Raw genomic sequence first — 21,408 nt, 5'->3', positions numbered from 1 at the left:
GGCTTGGGAAACTCTTCCCAACCTACGAGCATGATATAAAACTTTGGTGAGTAGGGAGGAGGCTATCAACTTGCCTTGTGGGTTTAAACAGATGGCATGGAGCTCCTTATGCAGATACTCTGCCCATTGATGGGTACACCTTGATAGACTCTAGTAAGGGTGGAGAGGTGGTAGCAATTGAAACGATCCACCCAACATGTGGTGAGGAGGAAGAAAAGGGCTCGTGGTGGCATCACCAATCCCTGGCGGTGGGTGATGTTGTGCCATTCCATGCCATCCTTGGTCATGGGGCCCTGGAAAGTGTCGCACACATGCCTCATGACATGGTTATGGTGCACATAGGGCGGCTCTATTCTGGGGAGTTGGAGTGCATCTTGGACCAAATCTAGACTGAGGTGCATTGTGAGGGGAACTCCTTCCGAGTCTAGAACCTGCCCTGTTGCTTGGCCTATGTTGCAAGGCTCGATCAAGTAGAGGCAATTTAGGAGGTTGGGTCCCCAAGGCTCCATTGTGGACAAATTGCCGAGCCCGATTTATTCTAGGTGTGTGACCACTGCAACCTCTACACAATGGCATGGTAGCACGGCTTTGTGTAGTAGTAGAGCAGCTTGTACTCCACTGTGAGTGTTCTTCATGGGGCTATGAATGGCATGGCCCTCTCGACCCGCTTCATAAGTGCCTCACCCAGATGAGAGAGCTGGGTGGGGTGCTTGCCATGTTCCTCAAATCAATGGCGCCTGCCGTCTCTTCTTCTGGGGAGTGTGGGCAACGACCTTGAGAGAGGAGTCGAAGTGCTCGGCAGTCGCCATTGCAAGAGGTGAGGAGGTGACAGGAAGGCAAGAGGCTGCTAAAAATCAAAAGAAAAAAGGGCAAGAGTTTGGCTAGAGAGCAAGAAGAAAAGTGGAAAAAATGAGTTGTGGTGGACCCTTATATAGATTTATTGGGGAGGTATGCCCGCGGCTTTGCCTAAGAACAGCTGTGGATTGATGGAGTGAACGACCGTGGTGGCTGCATTAAAAGAAAAGGAACGGTCGTGGCTTTGTGGTGAACGACCGTGGCTTGATGGAGTGAGCGGCCATGGCTCGATGGAGTGAATGGCCATTCGTTTGCCCTTGGTGTTTGTTTTTTGGGCACCCTGATTATAGGTTTTGTACCCTTTGATTAGGTGGTCAGCACCCCATTGTGGGTTTTGTACCGACTCCTTACCTGATTTGCAATGGCTATAAGTCGAGTCCACTTGGGTTTTGGCAAGGTTTGCAACTCTTCTTCGGGTTGTGCCACTACATGGTAGGGGGCTGCTTGACAGTTAGCGATTCGAGAGATGAGAAACTTAGTAGGGGTGAATTCGGGAGTCACGTGATGAGGGTAGGTGGGGCGGCTGAGGTGGAGGGAATATCACCGAGGAACTCCATTGTTGTAATAGTCATTTCCTTGGCACCCTCATGCACTTTCTCTTTCTTTTTTTTGTTGGCAGGGCTGTGGGTGTGACATGTGTGTTTAGCTTTGGCCACCATTGGCAGTGTTGGGGTGCAACGTGTGTGTGGGACTAGATGTTGTGCATCGGCAACTTGGGTATCCATACCTTTCTATTGCAAACTTTTGGACTGTTAGTAAATCTTTAGGGATCCATCTTTGTGTGGTTGTGGTTTGAGGACGAGGTGGGCCTTTCGGATTTAGGCCAGACATTATAAGTTCAAACTTGGCAATTATGGACATGCATTGATTGGAACACTCCATGTTAACCAAATGGCTTTTAACATAATTGAATTTCCTAGGACCTGCTGTAGACATGGTTCTCCCAACAATCCTTACAGTACAACTTCTGGGATTGCCCAAAGACACAGTAAGTTTGATGGTGTATTCTTTCCCTTTTTACGATGGACATAGAGTGGTAGTTCCCAAGCATAGCATCTTGGCATATGCTATGAGGCTACAGAGAGCATGGCCATACCCACAACAACAACCATTTGCTTCATCTAGATAGAAATCATTCACCCTTCCATGCTGGTGGGTGCACCTACAAGGTGAATCAAAGATTTTGCATGAGAATTAAGAATCATTTCTCCGCACTTCGAGCTCAACTCCCAAGGCGATGACAATATTGTTTGGCACTACAATCCCTAATGTGGCTTTCTGGACTTCCCTGGCTACTCTTTTTCCACACGGACAACCTCTTGACATTGATGAAGGTAGACCACCCACATTCCACCTCCAAGAGAGTCGTAATCTACTTTAGAGAAAATAATCTTTCCTAGAAGAAAATAAAGTATAGATGAAAACAACCAACTTAAAAACGATCATAGTGATTTCCATCAAGAATCCTTGTTACATGTACTCTCCCACTTTCTTCTCAATCACATGTTCACACTCTCATTTTACATAAGGTGAAGATATTATCACGAGATGTGAGAACTAATAGTCGATCATTTTGCAAGCAATCAAATCAAATGTTTAAATTAGTAGAACTTGAACCTTTTACTCAGCTAGAAATGAGAGGTTTTGACGCCTCTGTGTAGCAAGCATCTCATTTAACCCATGCATACCAAGCATTCAATCTCATCATGGATTGCAGTGATTTCTTAGTTTGTACAGTGAGTCTGTTCTCCGTAAATTGTGTTTATGAGTTCATCTATCAAGTGAGGGCCCATGAATAGGAGACAACACAAACACCACATTCATAGGGATTGATAAAAATTCAGCAATATGGACATGCCTCGACTTTTCCAAGGGTGTCACAAGCATAGGCTTCTAGAGGATGCAAATATAATACATTGAGAATGTGCAAAAAATAGAGGAGGCAAATAATACATTAAATGTGCAAGAAATAAAATTGAAGAATCCCACTTGCCTGGCAACAGGAGTGAACACGCATAAGAAGTTTACATTATCAGCTGGATTTTGTAACTTGTATATCAAGCACCCACAAGTACAGATTGTGCCCCTCAATTGTATACGAAGCGCACAAAAATAGAAAATATGTCGAGCTGCCTCACATTATAGCTTCCACCCAAAGGTCAAGGTTCACTGGCACAAGGTTATCCCTCCTTACTACTGAGTTTGAGTGTACAGCATTTCTTATCTTGAAAGATTCCCATCATAAGGTCAAATTAGCAAAAACAGCCATTGCATCTCCTGCTCATGGATAACGAGGCCCCCAAACCCGATGCCATAGTTGTCTGCAAGACTCGTACTGCACCTCAGGTACATAAAAACTGACATGAAATGAGACGGCATACGATACAATATCTAGGATGATTTTTTTCCATGATAGTTTCGCTGCTGCCATACGATTCGTTTTGTACCGGATTGTTTCGTTTCGCACCTGGCTGGTATGGTACGATCACAAATAACAATTTTTCGGATGTTTTTTTTGGGCCATTTTTTCTCACCATTTTTGCTGACCGTTTTTGGCCGCCGCCTCTCTCCTTCAGCCTGCCATTCTCTATTGCCTGGTGTACCACCCACCCTTCGCTCAGGCCCCCAAGGCAGCAAGGCAGCCCTCTTGGGCTCCATCTCTCTCTTTTCTCTCTCTCTCTCAAGCTCTCTAGGGCCTGTTGTTGAAATATGCAAGTGAATAGGGTGTGTACGGGAACAAGCCTTTAGCAAGAGGCTGTAAAAGAGAATCTGTAAATGAGAGAGAAGCTGTGAAAAGGTGAGAGGTATCTACTGGGAGAGAATAAAGGGTAGCATGAGAAGAGGTGGAGAGAATCAAGCAGAGGTGGAGAGAATCAAGCAAAAGAGGTTTGAACTCTAAGGCGCCCCAGATCTGGACTCACCGCATACTCTGTTTTCTGCACACAAAACAGAGGATTATTTTGTTAATTAGTGATTAATCATCACTGTATTTTGATGCAATTGAGGGTTCAAATTAACCATTGGGTATCTGATACACATCCTGTAACTTCAGATTGCAATTCGGAGATGGTTTGATACTCCAACCATTCAGTACAGATTTGTTATCCTTGGCTTTATGTAATTTTTGGTGAATTTATGCTGATAAATCTGTTGTAATCATCACCTAAATACCAGATTGAGTTGTAAAAGGGTAGACACTGCCCTTGAATCTTGAAATTGGATCAAGAGGTAAGACCCCCTTCACATCATCATGAGCATGGCACAAGAGATAGCCAAATTTAATGGAGAGCAGTTTTATACATGGCAAACAAAAACCATGTATTTGCTTATGAGGAAAAATCTGTGGAGGCTAGTTGAGGAAAGAGATGAATGCCCAGAGGTAATGGGAAAAATGAGTGGAAGAGCAGGAATGAGAAAGCATTAGGCACTCAGTTTAAATAATGAAATCATTCATCACATCACAAGGATACAATGGGCAAAAGATGCATGGGATGAACTCAATAAATTATTTGGCACTCACGCAAAAAATTCGATTTAATGCAATTCTACAAATTGGATATGAAGGGAAGTGAACCTTTAATCACACACTTGAAGCATTAAGCAACAACTGGCAACCATTGGCAAGAAGGTAGAAGATGATGAGGCACTAGCAGTGCTTCTAAAGAGTGTGGACAAAGGTGAATATGAAAACATTGTAGCAACCTTAAAGAATGTACCTGAATTAAAGCTGCACGAGATAGAAGGAGCTCTACTAAAGCAAGAGACCAAGGTCAAAGAGAAGAAATGGCTAGACTCAACAACTGGAGAGGAAAAAGCATTCTTCACCCAAGGAGGATTCTCACGAGGACGAGGAAGAGGCAGAGTAGGAGGAAGGACCTTCACTTGCCACAACTGTGGAAAGCCAAGACACATGGCAAGAGACTGCTACAACAAACCCAGTGGAGAAGGAACGGCATCGACAAACTTCATGGAGGCTCCTAAGGAAGTGGAGTCAGATCATCCTTTTTTTGAGAGAGAGAGAAACCCCACAACCCAATGTAACCTGCTCCAACAGAGTAAAACCACCTCTGAGCCACCGATGATGTAGGCCATGTGGTAGATGTATGTGTGAGCACTTTACTCAAGGTCACGGGCACTTGTAGTAGCCTTGGACACAGAGAGAGAGAGTGTCAAGGACTATGAGTTTAGGGACTTGAGGCACTGGGGTTGCGGACTACCAAGTAAGAGGGAAACTTGGTATAGGGTCCAGGAGTGCTAGGATTATTCACTTGAGGGGAGTGTTGAAATATACAAGTGAATAGGGTGTGTGCGGGAACAAGCTCTTATCAAGAGGCTGTAAAAGAGAATCTGTAAATGAGAGAGAAGCTCTGAAAAGGTGAGAGGTATCTACTGGGAGCGAATAAAGGGTAGCATGAGAAGATTTAGGATGTGTGGAGATATTCTGGGAAGAGGTGGAGAGAATCAAGCAAAAGAGGTGGAGTGAATCAAGGAGAAATCAGTGGGATTAGATGCTTGGATGTAAACTCTATAAATTGAGGCATTGGCCTAATGAGAATTTGCTGGTTTTTGATTATCCATGCCTACATTAAGCTATCAGTTAATTGCTTACTAATCTCATCTTAATCATTGTCTAATCTCTTTGTTAATGATGTTGATTCTAGCATTTGATCCACCATAGCTCATCACATTGCTGCAAATTTAGCACCTACTACCTAGGATCTCTCTGTCTCTCTCTCAAGCTCTTTAGAGACTCCTACCTAGGCTCTCTCTCTCTCTCTCTCTCTCTCTTTAGATTGTCACTTATATTCAGCATGTATACACACTTGACAGAGATCGCCTCCCACGCCTAGCACTAGAGTCCTGTATGCGATTATACTGCGAGAGGGACAGGGAGCGATAGAGATGAGCTGCACTGCCCTCCTCCTCAGTGACACGGCCACCACCATTACCGACACATGCATGGTACTCTGAGGTAGTCCAGTGGTTTCATGCACATGGCATACAGATGGACCATCTCCCCCCGTTTCAGTATAGCTTGGATTCCCCCTACCTTGATCTCTCACGACAGGAGATCAACCGGATCATCCAATTAGATCTACTTGGGCTACACATACACTAGATATGGGTGTCTTCGTCAGAGATTGGTAAGAAGTGTGAGTTCTACAGAGATCACTTCTTGGGACTCTCCGAGGATGGATTCTTTGAGATACCGGTGTTAGGTATTTTTTGGTAATATTTTCTTGGCATGTGTACACACTCATGCATGGCATTTACAAATAAAGGGTGTCCATCTCCAAGGGCTAAAGGGGGTATAAGGCCACATGTGGACGGATCTAACAAAAATATGCAATGTGTACAGTTAGTTGTTGGTTTACCTTGATAAATGGGAAATAAAAGGGGTGTGAGATGAGAATCAGTTTCACAAGGTAGATTTTAGCACTATCATATGTGGACAAGGTTGTTGACAAATAATGTAAGCATGCAGAGCACTATTTTTTTAAAGCTGGACAGGGACCCGTTAGAGGAGGTCAGCTACAGTACCGGTCCTTGGCATTTCATGGGAAACAAAGGTATGTGTGGTGCAAAGTCTTCCTTGAATGCAAGTCACCTTGGGATTTAATACAAGGCTTGCTAAAAATAGAAGGTGGCCTTGGATTGCTTCAAAGAAATCGTCAACTAGCCTCGATTGTCAAAGAAGCGCCGAATGGAGGTGGGGGTGAGCTCTCTGGCAACCTGACATCCTTGGAGTATTATGAATAGTATAATGTTTCTTTTTTTTTTGGTTGAACGGGCAGCGCAGCCCATGTGTATAAGAGAAGGTGCGCAGCCCATATGTATAAGTGTGATAGGGAGAGCTCATTGCTCTAATGCTCTCAGAGAGCCTGCGTAGCCAGTAAGGGGAGAAGCGCAGACATGTATACAAGAGAAGCTGCGCAGTACTTTGTATGGTTGTGTGTAGGAGGGGAGGAGAAGCTGCAACGCCACTTGTATGAATGAAGAGAAGGTGCCACGCATAAAGAATGCGGCTCTCTGTCATGATGACAGCCCATGCAATGTAAGTGACGGCTGGCCAGTTTTTTTGTTCTCTTTTTTGTGAAATAACTCATATATATATTAGGAATCACCAATTTGTGGCTTTGGAAAACCCATGTATATGATAACCAGCTCTCTGATTTTGTGGAAAGCTCATGTGTATGAGAAAGACAGCCCTCTGGTTTTGCTTGAGAGAATATGTATGTATGGTGGTACGCTTCTTCAACAGACAGAGTGAAGACCATAAAGTGATTGTGTCTCCTAGTCACACACTGCTTGCCAGGTTGGGAGAATTGAAGTTCCTTACTGACGTTGTCTTTTCTTGGGAAACTGAAGTTTTGCAGAAAGCTCATACTTGATGGAATGTAACCTTGTTTATGTCAAGTGGTTCTCTCACCATTTCTCTGTGGTGATCATTTTGCTTATGGCTGTGAGCCTATTTCATAATAAGGGTGCACCCCTATATGCATATGAATCAATTGAGTAAAGGGTGGCAGATGTTGATGTGCCCATCTCCCCTTGCATGTCTTGATCAAATGTATGTAGGCTTCCTCCAGTTGCTTAGAAAATTGAATGAGGGTAGAGACAAGGTTTCATGCTTAAGATGTTAAATGTTGTGTCAGCTCACTGAGTAGTTGACTGGTGCCCCTTTTTCTTGATGTTGGTGTGTACTCCGAACTGTGGAAAGGCATTGCTATAGAGGTGTTCCGTGTCTCTCCGCCTCCCTTCACAGTTTTTGGTGCCCCCACTGAGGAGCATTCCAAGAACCTTCAGTTTACAAGACTGAAAACATGTGCATGTGATTAATCTCAGTGAATGACTGCTGTGCCAGGACAATTGTGTGACAGATGCCTTCTAAATTTGTGCTATATTAGCTTGATTTGACAGCCAACTGAAGTATGGTTTACAGGCTGAAATTCTTGGGATTGGTGCCGTTTCACAGTTGATGTGTTGCCTAAAAATTCTGGTAGAATTGGGAAATTAGCCAGTCGTGCCTCTTGGGAGTTGGATGGCCACTCTCAATGGATAATCACAATGGACCTCAATTTACTCCTTTCCATTTTACCCAAAGAATTCAGATAAATGTTCATGTGGACAGAAAAATTTTCTTTCAACAGCGTATGGCATATATGTTTGGGCCAGAAAGACTGAGGGAAATATTGGAGTCTCCTTTGCCTGTGGTAATCCCGATGATTAACTATGCAAATTCGTTTGATGTGCATGTGTTCATCCTCTTCTAAACCTGAAGTGTTTTGAAGTTTTTTTCTGAGAATTGAGTTAGTAGAGGGTTTTGTTTTTGCATCCGTGTCAAAAGGGTTTTTTTATCATAGATTGGGTAGCAATGGCTTTCCCTTATCCAGAGTTTCATGGAAAAAGTGATGAGAATGTGGAAGATTCTTAGAAAACATGGAAGTTGCGTGCATAAGCAACCATATCCAGATACCCGCTCAAATGTTACGCCTTTTGTAAATCTGTTTGAAGGGTGATGCACGGAGCTGGTGTAAGGGTTACGAGGAGGAGTTGCAGAGGGCTGATCCACCTATGCCATTGACATGGGATAATGTCCGACATGCTTTAACAGCACAGTTTGTGAAGGTGAAAGATCCAGACAAAGTTTGGCATGAAATACAGGAATTGAGACAAAGAAAAGCGGAGCCCATTGATGATTACATCAAAAAGTTTTCCATATTATGGGAGAGCTTGTGTCAAGCCTTGCAGCCACAAGTGCCCCCACCAGATATGATGAAGAAGGATCGGTTCTTGGTTGGCCTCAAGGAAAACCTGCGTTGGAGGGTAGAATTGAAGAAGCCAAGAACATACGAGGATGCATTGGAGGTGGCAAGGAACAAAGAGTGGAAGTTGAATAGATTAACTCAATTGGGAGTGAGCTCACTACCTATGGTGTCAGAGATGAAGCAAATGGATTCCATGCAAAGTCGGGTTCCAGAGGAGGTTCATCCGGCAGATGCGGTTTCAGTAGCCACTCAAGTTGTGCCAGCAATGGTCACTACTGCAGCACAAGATGATGAACTGAGGCAGGACTTGAGGCAAGTGGTTGATTTGATGAAGAATCTCAGCCTAAATATGTTAGGTAATGTGGGAAATAATCGAGGTCGTGTGAGACTTGCAAATCAGCCAGGAGGTGAAGGACAATCAAAGAATGGTTTTGGTGGACAGAACAACGGCAGGGGTTGGAGGCAGTTGCCCACATGCTATAACTGTGGAGAGCTGGGCCACATCAGCCCACAATGTGATAAACCACCAAGAATGGGTGGAGATATGTATCCATTGCCCGCACAGTTGCTGAACCGGTCAAATGATTATGGCATTGAGATTAAGGGTGAGGCAGGACCTAGTGGACTGACCAAGGAGGACAAGGGAAAGACAAGTGTTAAGTGTGGTCACCTTGGAGAAGGCAGCAATGTTGGAAGATACATTAGTAATGCCTATTGGGAAGAGAACCACAGAGGATAAAGAAGGAAGAAATGAAGCAGGTCCCAATAGGAAGAAAGGGAAGAGTCATGAGGGTGAAGATGTGAAAGCTAAAAGGAAAAGGAGAGCCCGCCGAAAATTTCACGTCTCAGATTTTCCATTAGGGGAAGGGCAGGATAGCTACGACTTGAAACAGGACCTGATCAGTAGGAAGGCAGACGTGACCTTTGGACAACTAGTGGAAATGATACCAAAGCTGAAGCGCCAATGGAAGAAACTAGTCAGCCCGCTGGGGAAGGAACCCAACAGAGGGTCAGTGAGAGTGTTGGCCATTGATGAGTCTTCAGACATTTGTCCCATAGTGGATGTTTGGCACAAGAGGAAGAATCTTGGGCAGGGATACGTGGATGGTGGTGCACAAATTTGTGTAATCACTCAAACATGTGTAGAAAAGATGGGCCTGACAGTAGAAGGAGTTTCAGGATTCCGCATACGACTGGCAAACCATCAAAAGATCAAGTGTCTAGGGGTAGTAAAGAGCTTGGAAATCAAAGCTTATGCAGTCAAAACGGTAGTAGATTTCCATGTAATGCCAGCAGGATTAGGGGCTTATCCTATCATCCTTGGAAGACCATGGCTACGCGCCGTGCGGGCCGTTCAAGATTGGAGACACGGTACAATCAGCTTATATGGGGAGACAGGGGGCAAAAGATTATTTGACATGAGTAGCAGGAAGCCACTAGATGAAGATTATGAAGAAGGGGAGAATTCAAGTGGTGAAGAGTCTTCCACTGTGTCAGATGGGGACAGTGGCACCACCACTAGTAGTGAGGGAGAGGTAAATGTGGCATTTCTGATGGTGGACAGGGTCTTTGAACAGACCAGCATAGTCGCATCCATGAAGAGGATTGAAGATGAGTCTAAGGGCCCATATGAGGTGATTGAAGAGCTAATGCAACCCCAGGTGAAGCCGCACGAGAAACACGAATTGATGGCCAGGATGATTAGCACAGATCTCTCAGTCGTGGAGAAGGAGAAGTATTTAAAGATGTTGTCAACATATCCAGATTTATTCATCACATCTTATGAAGAAGTTCGGGGCTTCAAAGGGGAAGATTTGCACATAGAGCTAAAGGAAGGAGCCAAGCCAGTACGTCAAAGATTAAGGAGAATGGGTCCAGAACAGATGAAGGCTTTGCGAGAAGAGGTGGACAAACTACTAAAGGCTGGTTTTATATGCCCTGTGGAGACAACAGAGTGGGTGAGCCCAGTCGTGGTCACTCCAAAAAAGGACGAAAAATGGAGGGTTTGTGTGGATTTCAAACCTTTGAATGCAGCCACAAAGAAGGATCCATACCCACTACCTTTCATTGATCAAATCCTGGATTCAGTGGCGGGTCATGAAAGATACAATGTGTGTGATGGGTTTTCAGGCTATTTCCAGTTGAAGATTGCTCCAGAGGATCAGAAGAAAACTACTTTCATTACGCCATGGGGCTGCTTTTGCTATACAGTACTACCATTTGGGCTAACAAATGGTCCAGCTCACTATCAAAAGAGAGCAAATTGGGCGCTTCTGCCATTCATTGGAAAATGTGTACAGGATTTCATTGATGATTTTTGTGTCTATAGCACACGAATGGATCACTGTGAAAAGCTGGAAATGGTGCTGGAACGATATAATGATTGTGGTGGCCAACTCAATCCCAAGAAGTGTTTCTTTGCAAAACCAAGGGTAAAATTGTTGGGTCATATGGTGTCAGAAAATGGCATTGAGGCTGATCCAGACAAGGTCAAGGCAATCATGCTTCTTCCTTCCCCAGAGTCTACAAAACAGTTGGCAACATTCATTCAGAAGGTAAAGTACATGGCAAGATTCATTTCATTGTCCTCACAGCTTTTATATCCATTACAACAGGTGGCAAAGCATGATCCTTTGCAATGGGATGACAAGTGTGAAGAGGAGTTTCGGAGAGTCAAAGAAGTTTTAGGGGAAATGACAGCGGTGCAGGCTCCAAATTGGGAACAGGTTTTTTATGTGAATCCTTCAGTAGGAGAGGATGCTATTGGTGCCATGTTGCTGCAAAAAGGGAAGGGGAGCCAATATATGCACCCCGTCTATTGTGCTAGTAGGGTAAAGTCAGTAGCAGAGAGGGAACTGTCAGAAATAGAGTTGGTAATGGTAAGTGTGGTGTTTTGCTTGCCGACGGTTTCGCCAACATCTTTTGACAAAGCCATTTGTATTCCTAACTAGCTACACATTCTTGCCTCAGCTCATCAATGGTGTAAACATGTCTAAGGCAGTGAAAAAGTGGGTGATTGAATTACAGGAGTTCGAGTTCTCTTTCTTGGTGGAAGAAAGCAACAGAGCTACTTTGGCAGACTTGTTAACTTATAAGGAAAACCCTCTGCTTGTCAAAGAGGAAAGTGTTAAAAAGGTAGAAAATGTGGCAGAAGTAAGCAATGCTCATGTTTTGTTCTTTGATGGTTCATACAGGAAGAGCCATGATGCAGCTTCTGGTGGTATAGCTCTTTATGACCAGCAAGGTAAGCTGATTTGTAAAAAGGGATTCAAAGTTGATGCTCATACTAACAATGAAGCAGAGTATTCTACATTGGAAGCAGGGCTAAACATTTGCATTAAGCATGGTGTAAAGAGACTATGCATAAGAGGTGATTCTCTACTGGTGGTAAAGCCAAATACTAGGAGTATGGAAGAGCAAAAACCCTGCATTGAGGAACAAGTGTTTCAAGATCAAGAGCTTGTTGAAGGAGTTTGAAGCATGGGGCATTCGGCATGTGGAGCGTTCTCTTAATACAGAAGCACATGAAGCAGCACAGGGAATGATTGGCGAGCTATATGTGTTAAAAGCAGATCTGCCACTTTATCGGGGTCGTGAAAGTCTGACACTGGAAGAAGAGTTTTTGTTGACAGGAGTCATTCCCAAGGACATTGAGAAGGCAAAGAAATATGGGTTTGTACGCAGAGCTTGCAAATACAAGCTCATTGGTGACACCTTATACATGCAAGGGGCTGACTTGGTGTTAAGGCGTGTACCATGGAAGGAAGAGCTGTACATAGTGCTTGAGGAGAATCATGAAGGAGCATGCGGTGGCCACTTTGCATTTAAAATCACATTGCACAAAATCTTACAGGAGGGTTACATATGGCCAAGTATACAAAAAGATGTGCATCACTGGTGTAGCTCATGCAAAAGGTGCCAGGCATTTGGGAAACGAGTTTTAAAACCAGAGTTGCGCAAGACAATTTTGGCCTTTGACATTTTTGAGAAGAGGGGAATTGATGCAGTAGGACCCTTACCCATTACCAGCAGGGGGAAGAGTTATATTTTGACAGCTGTGGATTATCTTTCTAGGTGGGCAGAAGCTAGAGCAGTGAAGCAAATTACTGCAAGAGATGTTGCAAAGTTTGTTTATGAAGATATCTGCTGTAAATTTGGAGTGCCCTTGGAGCTTCTTTCTGATCAAGGGCCTGGTTTTAGAGCTGACTTGCTAGAATACTTGTGTGCCAAAATGCGGATTAAGCATAATTTTACTACTCCTTATTACCCGCAGTGCAACGGTTTGAATGAAAGATTCAATGGTGAACTTGTACACATTCTTGCAAAGGTGACAGAACATCAGGGCAAGAATTGGGATCTGGAGCTGTTCAGTGCTTTATGGGCTTATCGTACATCAGTGAAAACAAGCACAGGTTTTACACCTTTTCACTTAGTGTATGGCAAAGAAGCTTTGTTACCTCTGGAAGTTGAGTTGCCTGCAGTTAAAATGTTAGAAAAGCTGCTAGGGCCTTCTAGCAACACATTTAAAGAGAGACTCTTACAGTTGCAAGAGGTTCAGCTGGACAGGATGAGTGCCTTGGAACATTATGAGAAGATGCAAAATAGAGCATTGACAAAGATAAATGAGAAGATTAAGAAGAAGGGTATTGAGGAAGGTGATTTGGTGCTACGCTATAATAGTAAGCTAGATAAAACCTTTCAAAAGAAGTTCCAAGGAAAATGGGAGGGGCCCTTCAGAGTGATGAATTGCTTTGCTAATGGCACATATCAATTGGCTGACCTTGATGGGACCCCACATGTATCAAGGGTGAATGGTTTGCGTCTCAAGCTATATCATGCACGACTGATGATGGTGGACAAGGATGAAAGAATTGAAGTAGTGAAAAACAGTGTCTTTGAGAACATGGCAATATCAGATGCATTGAGTCTCACGACACTGTTTTCTGCTGACCATGAATGATCTAGCAGGCTAGGGGATGGGCAAACTATGTTAGGTATTTTTTGGTAATATTTTCTTGGCATGTGTACACACTCATGCATGGCATTTACAAATAAAGGGTGTCCATCTCCAAGGGCTAAAGGGGGTATAAGGCCACATGTGGACGGATCTAACAAAAATATGCAATGTGTACAGTTAGTTGTTGGTTTACCTTGATAAATGGGAAATAAAAGGGGTGTGAGATGAGAATCAGTTTCACAAGGTAGGTTTTAGCACTATCATATGTGGACAAGGTTGTTGACAAATAATGTGAGCATGCAGAGCACTATTTTTTTAAAGCTGGACAGGGACCCGTTAGAGGAGGTCAGCTACAGTACCGGTCCTTGGCATTTCATGGGAAACAAAGGTATGTGTGGTGCAAAGTCTTCCTTGAATGCAAGAGTCACCTTGGGATTTAATACAAGGCTTGCTAAAAATAGAAGGTGGCCTTGGATTGCTTCAAAGAAATCGTCAACTAGCCTCGATTGTCAAAGAAGCGCCGAATGGAGGTGGGGGTGAGCTCTCTGGCAACCTGACATCCTTGGAGTATTATGAATAGTATAATGTTTCTTTTTTTTTTGGTTGAACGGGCAGCGCAGCCCATGTGTATAAGAGAAGGTGCGCAGCCCATATGTATAAGTGTGATAGGGAGAGCTCATTGCTCTAATGCTCTCAGAGAGCCTGTGTAGCCAATGTGAGTAAGGGGAGAAGCGCAGACATGTATACAAGAGAAGCTGCGCAGTACTTTGTATGGTTGTGTGTAGGAGGGGAGGAGAAGCTGCAACGCCACTTGTATGAATGAAGAGAAGATGCCACGCATAAAGAATGCGGCTCTCTGTCATGATGACAGCCCATGCAATGTAAGTGACGGCTGGCCAGTTTTTTTGTTCTCTTTTTTGTGAAATAACTCATATATATATGAGGAATCACCAATTTGTGGCTTTGGAAAACCCATGTATATGATAACCAGCTCTCTGATTTTGTGGAAAGCTCATGTGTATGAGAAAGACAGCCCTCTGGTTTTGCTTGAGAGAATATGTATGTATGGTGGTACGCTTCTTCAACAGACAGAGTGAAGACCATAAAGTGATTGTGTCTCCTAGTCACACACTGCTTGCCAGGTTGGGAGAATTGAAGTTCCTTACTGACGTTGTCTTTTCTTGGGAAACTGAAGTTTTGCAGAAAGCTCATACTTGATGGAATGTAACCTTGTTTATGTCAAGTGGTTCTCTCACCATTTCTCTGTGGTGATCATTTTGCTTATGGCTGTGAGCCTATTTCATAATAAGGGTGCACCCCTATATGCATATGAATCAATTGAGTAAAGGGTGGCAGATGTTGATGTGCCCATCTCCCCTTGCATGTCTTGATCAAATGTATGTAGGCTTCCTCCAGTTGCTTAGAAAATTGAATGAGGGTAGAGACAAGGTTTCATGCTTAAGATGTTAAATGTTGTGTCAGCTCACTGAGTAGTTGACTGGTGCCCCTTTTTCTTGATGTTGGTGTGTACTCCGAACTGTGGAAAGGCATTGCTATAGAGGTGTTCCGTGTCTCTCCGCCTCCCTTCACACCGGGATACATACAGATACACATGTCACATGCGTATCACGATCGGCCAGCTCAGGGTATCCTCCCACCGCCTCAGGGTAGAGACTGGTAGAGCTGAGGATATCCCACATGAGGAGAGGACATGCACAATGTGCATCATAGGAGCAGTAGAGGATGAGGCCCATTATATGTTCAGTTGCTCGGCTTACTATGAGATACAGGGGAGATTCCACTGCCTCTTTCGAGAGGGATTCGGACCACTCACATGGGTGATACAGTTTGAGGATCAGAGGTGCTTGGGCATGTACTTGATGGAGCTCAGACGACATAGCGATATAGTGTTGAAGCAGCATGCTGAGATGGCCCCGGTCCGACAAGACACCTCATAGAGAGCCATCATAGATTTCTTTGTGGTACACTGTAAACGGAAGGGCAACTGTACACGGAAAATCTTATCAATCATGAAATCTGAAAATACACATAAGCATGCCAAATAAAACAAGATGACAAATCTGCATAATACACCACACTAGGGGCTAGAAGATGGCCTGACCCCCCCCCCCCCTTTTATGGTTAGATTACCAAAAAGGAGTCTGCTTCCAATACAACTTTGCGGGTGCCCAGGGTTCACCACTGGCTGCACCTGTTTCTTCCAATACAATATGAAAACAAGAAAACATAACATACACTGAATTTGCTGACAATTCTCACAAGTGAGCATTCCCGGCATCAAGCACATGCAGGACAACTATGGACAGCCCATAGCACTCCCACATCAGCCCGGGACAACTCAACATCATCGTCTTCTTCCTGTCTAGCTCATGAGCAAGTCGACCAGCCCTTAAAGGCTGTTTACAGCAGTCAACCAGCCCTCAGTAACCACAGAAGAAATCGACCACAGCAGTACACAAGGCTGCAAGCCCTAGGTCAGAAGGAAACTTGTCCAGATCACAAGCAGCTCCTCCTCCCTGTTTTTATCCCCTGTCCAGCCTTTGTTCAGGCTGTGAAACCAGCCAGCTAGCAATAGAAGACACACAGAAAGAGTTGGCCAGCTTCTCCCATGCACTCGATGAACTTCAGTCGCAATGGATCGCTGTAGAAGCTTGCCAACAGGCTGAAAAACCAGCCGACCATCCCTCATGCACCACTGAAAAGCATGTGCCCCCCTCCAATCTGGAGTTTTTTTTTTCAATAATAGAGGCTCCCCGCCAAAAATAGCTCACTCGTGTGCTTTTTGGTCGGAGGCGCCTACTTGAAGAAGGCCCAAATATTGTCCAGTGCCCAGCTTTTGGCCACTACGTGTATTAAATAAGTCCTGCTCAATGTGTACTCACTTATAAGTTGTCCGGTCACTTATAAGTGAGTGTGAACCTGCACCAATAATTATTAGCATGTGAACTTATAAAGCTGTAAATTGAGTTTTTGGGGATACTTACCACCTGCAAAACACATGTAGACCACCTGTCAGTCCCAAACAAGTGTGCACATACACGTCCACATGGTGCCCAAGCGTCCCCGACCCCATGGACAACGCAGGCAGAAATCTCAAGCATTGTCTAGGCAAACAATACAAGTCATCCAAAGATAAAATCAAAGTCATGCACACACGCGTGCAGCTAGACTGGAAGAAACACCCATCTGCTCAGTTGTATCTGATAAAATGTCCAGAGCTCATGATCCTTCTTCCGGAACCTTCCCAGAACATAAATACAAAAGGTCTCCAAGATAGCTAGTCCCAGAGAATTACATCATGTCAGGCTCCATGAGCCATACATGTACACCATGTCAGGCCCACAAGCCACACATGTACTATCATGTCAGGCCCACAAGCCACACATGTACTATCATGTCAGGCTACACTAGCCATAAATGTACTGTCATGTTAGGCTCCATATGCCACACAGACACACCATGTCAGGCTACACCAGCTATACATGTATGTCATGTCAGGCTCCACATGCCACACATGAACAATAGAAAAATAGAAGTTGTAAGAAATTTTGTGACATACACATCCACATCGGAATCCACTACCCACAACAGTTCCTCTACTACGACATCAGAGCCCACCATCCACACCCACGCTCCAGCTCCACGCCCCAAAGGAGTTCTTAGCGAGAGAGCTCGATCCATTTTTCGAGCTAGACGTCCTCGACCCAGAGCATCAAGACCCTCCACCACACAGAAACGGATTCGTGAGGTTCTCTGCTGACATGACACGCTCCCATCACAGAGGCCTGACATTCACTAGACCATAAGATCGGTTTTGGCCAAGGTGGGTATCGTCATTAGCTGATCACAACATATCTCACTCTACACAGGACCATTTGTTGATCACATGACTATCAGATGTTTTCATTTTACTTTTCCTTTCAGTTTTCCATGGCTCAGTATATCCATGGTACCATTGTATTACTTTTGGTCTCACAGACCCTTGGGGTCTTCCGTAGACGTTAATATAACTTTCTTTCTTTCTTTCTCTCTCTCTCTCTCTCCCCCCCCTCTCTCAAGCTCTCTATACTAGGCTCTCTCTCTCTCTCTCTCTCTCTCTCTCTCTCTCGTCTCAAGCTCTCTCTCTTTGGCAATTAGGTCCAGACTCCACAGGAAAGGAAAAGCATGAGGCTTTTGCCTTATATACCACCATGGGCGAGAAACCTTCCGGTAATTCCGGGTCATGGAAATGGACGAGAGCAATGTGCTTAGTGATTGAAGTTTTGGGTTGGCCACTGATGATGGGAGCACATTCCTTCCCCTAGTGATTCATCCGAGGAGGAGGACTAGATCTAGTCTAGACATTTTTGTACTTAGTGCTGTGACTAGTCACTACACAATTTTTTGTATTTACTATTGCAAGCCGTGAGCCATGGCTCTTATTTACGGCATGCCGCACATATATGTTCACCATTCATGTCTCTTTGTACTAATGTTTTAACTTGTTTCTAGAATCTAGTTTATGATAACTTCTCTAGACTTCCCATCTCTAAATGTGTACAAATATCTATTTTTCAAGTGTTTTTTAAAGTGGACTGTGCCTCAATTGAACTTATTTTTCAAAATGTAAAAGTTCCGTACCAGTACCGTTTTTTCGTACCTTCGTTTCGTACTTGACAACTATGCCCGACACTACAGTATCCACAAAGGAAGGCCAGAAAACTTCAGGTGTCATTATTGAGAATCTGTAGTGCAATTAATACAAGCACAACAGATTTAAGTCCTCTGAAGTGTAGTGTGCATGGCCACAAAACCAGCTTACCCACCAAACACTTGACAAGAATACACAGACTCCTTCATGGCCCTGCTTTTGTAGCTGAAAACCAGCATCTTATAATTGAATGAGCACCCAAAGGGCAACATTTTTTACACATTACATCATGTACACACATGTTCACTGCTATGCAAGCAGGCCTGTATATTGAAAGAACCCCAAGATTACAGAGGATTCAAGGATATTTGAGTAGTGGTTTCTGATCTGTTTCTTTGCTGCTTAGTATTTGTTTAACTATGAGTTCCACTGACTCCATGTCTGTCAAGATAGTACTGTGTGTTTTACCTTCCAATCTTATAACCTTAAATTTCTGACCTTTTACAGCTTTCCATTGATCTGCAACAGCAGAAAGGCTGCACAGGTTGACGGTTCCATCTCCATCTCCATTGACCAGTTTTGGTTGCTCATCAAAACCGTTTTTCCCATAGACAAGCTTTTGAGGAGTATCAATCCCGCTACTGAAGACCAATGTTACAGGAATGCGAGGAGCTTCAAGGCTAGTTGTAAGAGGTGGAATGCGAGAATTATACAAGGAAACACCTTCAGAATACCCTATGTCAACTAGAAACTTCGGTATATCAAAGGCCGAATAAGTCTCTTGTTTAGTTGACACCAACTTCTGGTCTCCAAAGACAGCAGGAACTGGAAGAAGCCATAAATTGCTCTCAGAACTTCTTTGCTCCGACCGTAGCACTAATGGATTGATGAAAGGTGCCCCTTCTGCATATCCTGATGCATAGGTCCTCATATTCTGGACAGTTCCACCCCAGGGTGCCGACACTGGTATGAAATGTCCTACATACTTCTGACGCCAAGAAAGTGTTTGCTGGTTCAAGAAATGGAGTGCCCAAAGGCCTCCTAAACTATGAGACAGTAGGACCACTGGCTGTTCTCCATTACTCACATATGCTTCCTCTATAAGTTTTCTCAAATCCACTAGGAAAGAAGCTGCAACAGGTGCTGCATACTTGCCAGGTGCATACCGAAAATCATACGGTGCTCCAAATAAAGATTTTCCATCAACATACCCCTGGGCTTCCAATGCTGTCACCAAAACTGCCATATATACTGACAGTTTTCTACAAACATGAAAATCATATCAAAAAAATCGAAGCCTGCAAAGGGAATGCATTATGTTTTGCAATAGATCAAACAAACCACCATAGTGAAAACTCAGACCAATAGAACTTCAGGTTCTATGTGAGCCATTACCCATTATATTTGAATTTTGGTTGCTTCTAATTCTAGTTGCCTTTTCACACTTCCTTTCTTTGACTGCTTAGTGCTCCCACTTGGGTCTTCCCATTGGGAGAATCTAACTAGAGCCATGGAAGCTATTTTGGGTGTGAGAAGCCAGAAGGTTACACACTTCTTTTGGCTGATAGCCCATGATGAACTTCCTGTCAATCAATGGAGATCAAAGACAATTTCAGCTCCTAATTGTCCCCAGAAACACTGCACCATCTGTGACACACCTCACCTATGTACACACCTCTGGGCATTGTGCGAAGGCTGCAGCAGCATATTCTGGCCATGCAGGTGCCACATGGCAGTGGCAGGCACATGTGAGTCCGGCAGGCAGGGGCAAGTCGGTTAAGCCTGAAATGGTTGTGGGTGTCATGGGAAGGAGGCCGACCAGCACATTAGTGCATATATATATGCAAATTGGAAAATCGTCAATTTCATTTCCAATTCTCAATGCTAGTCTCCCTGCAGAGTGTTTCTCTCAGAGCGTGGGCTGGCCAAGGAGATCTTCAACGATGTTGGGCTACGAGTTGTTACTAACATGGGTGCTTGTAGAAGCGGTTTATGAATTGATTGATTGCAATTAGCACCTAATCAGAGACTTAAAACCAATGCACAACAAATTGCTTCGTCTTCATGCCTAGAAAGAGATGACCCTAATCTACCATGTATTAATGAAGTATATACAACACTGAATAGAGATACTCAATGGTAGCACTAGCACTGCTCTTGAATTCTCAATGACTCAATGATAACTAACTTGTAACAGGCCTTTCTAAGGGCTGTGGCTAGCTTATCTTCAACAAATTCATGGGCAAAACCTTGAGAAAATTTGAAAATAAACATAAGAGAGAGAAGACACCACACTAGGGGTCGGAATAGCCTTGGGCCCACCCCCCCTCTCCAAGTTATATTAGATAACACCTCTTGGAGGAGTCTTGAGTACAAGTTCTTAGAGCTAGAGAGCTCTCTTGTCTCAACAATGAGAGAATATAGTTCTTGCCCCAAAAGCACTTGGGAAAAGCGCTTAAAAACTCACTTATAGCCCAAAAAGCATCTTTTTAATAATAAAAGCTCTCCTCTTTTTAGTATTTAAAAAGCTTTTAATCCTTTGCTTTCCAAAAGCTAGTCGCATCATTCCAAGCCTGTAAGGTTGCTGTGCACTGCTATCCTGCCACGTCGACTTTTTGAAGTGTAACACGCGGAAGCTATGAGAGTCTTCTTTCAACCATCTGATGCAAAACGCAGATATAGAGAGGGAGTAGAGAGAGAGAGATGTGCTGGAAATTCAGTAAATTCATATGGTACAAAAAGGTACCCTACATCTACAGCCCTAGGCTGCCTTCATGAAAAGGTGTATATCACCAAAACAAATCCTAGTCTAAGACCCAACTCAAAGGAGTTGAATGAATAACACAATGAGCAAACTGCCTATTTATAGGCTTCTTGGGCTTCATGGAGTGCTGGCCGACCAGCACTCGGCCAGCCGATTGGACATATCATCTACTTAAGTGATGCGCCTGTAGCCGCCTTGGTTCTGATCATAGTCACAGGGGACGGAGGGGACGGAGGCTTGGAACGCCGGGACGGCGAATTGGGACGGCGCAGGGATGGGGACGGACGTCCCCCACGAAACGTTTCTCACAGGGGACGGCAACGGGGACGGCGCAGGGACGGGGACAACGGTCGGGGACGGCAGAGAGCCGTTGCGCCTGCCGTTTTTTGGCCGTTGCGCCTGCCCGTTTCTA

At 44.2% G+C, this 21,408-nt stretch overlaps 1 protein-coding gene across 2 annotated transcripts in view; it reads right to left on the bottom strand.

Annotated features, from left to right (window-relative positions):
- Positions 1-2,505: 2,505 nt before the first annotated feature.
- Positions 2,506-21,408, bottom strand: part of LOC147632295 (lecithin-cholesterol acyltransferase-like 1) — a 39,531-nt gene continuing 20,628 nt past the window's right edge. The window contains exon 2 of one of the 2 annotated variants that reach the window (XM_086807109.1): positions 2,506-3,190. In XM_086807109.1, coding sequence (XP_086663235.1) covers positions 3,103-3,190 — 88 coding nt within the window. In that variant the 3' untranslated portion in view covers positions 2,506-3,102. Of the gene's footprint in view, positions 3,191-18,123; positions 18,327-21,408 lie in introns of those variants that run through there. The other variant, XM_086807107.1, reaches the window with a different exon arrangement.

The sequence above is a fragment of the Cibotium barometz genome, chromosome 13, assembly GCF_041138505.1.
Source record: "Cibotium barometz isolate CiBa-2024 chromosome 13, ASM4113850v1, whole genome shotgun sequence".
NCBI lineage: Eukaryota > Viridiplantae > Streptophyta > Polypodiopsida > Cyatheales > Cibotiaceae > Cibotium > Cibotium barometz.
This window is presented reverse-complemented; position numbering and strand designations above follow the sequence as displayed.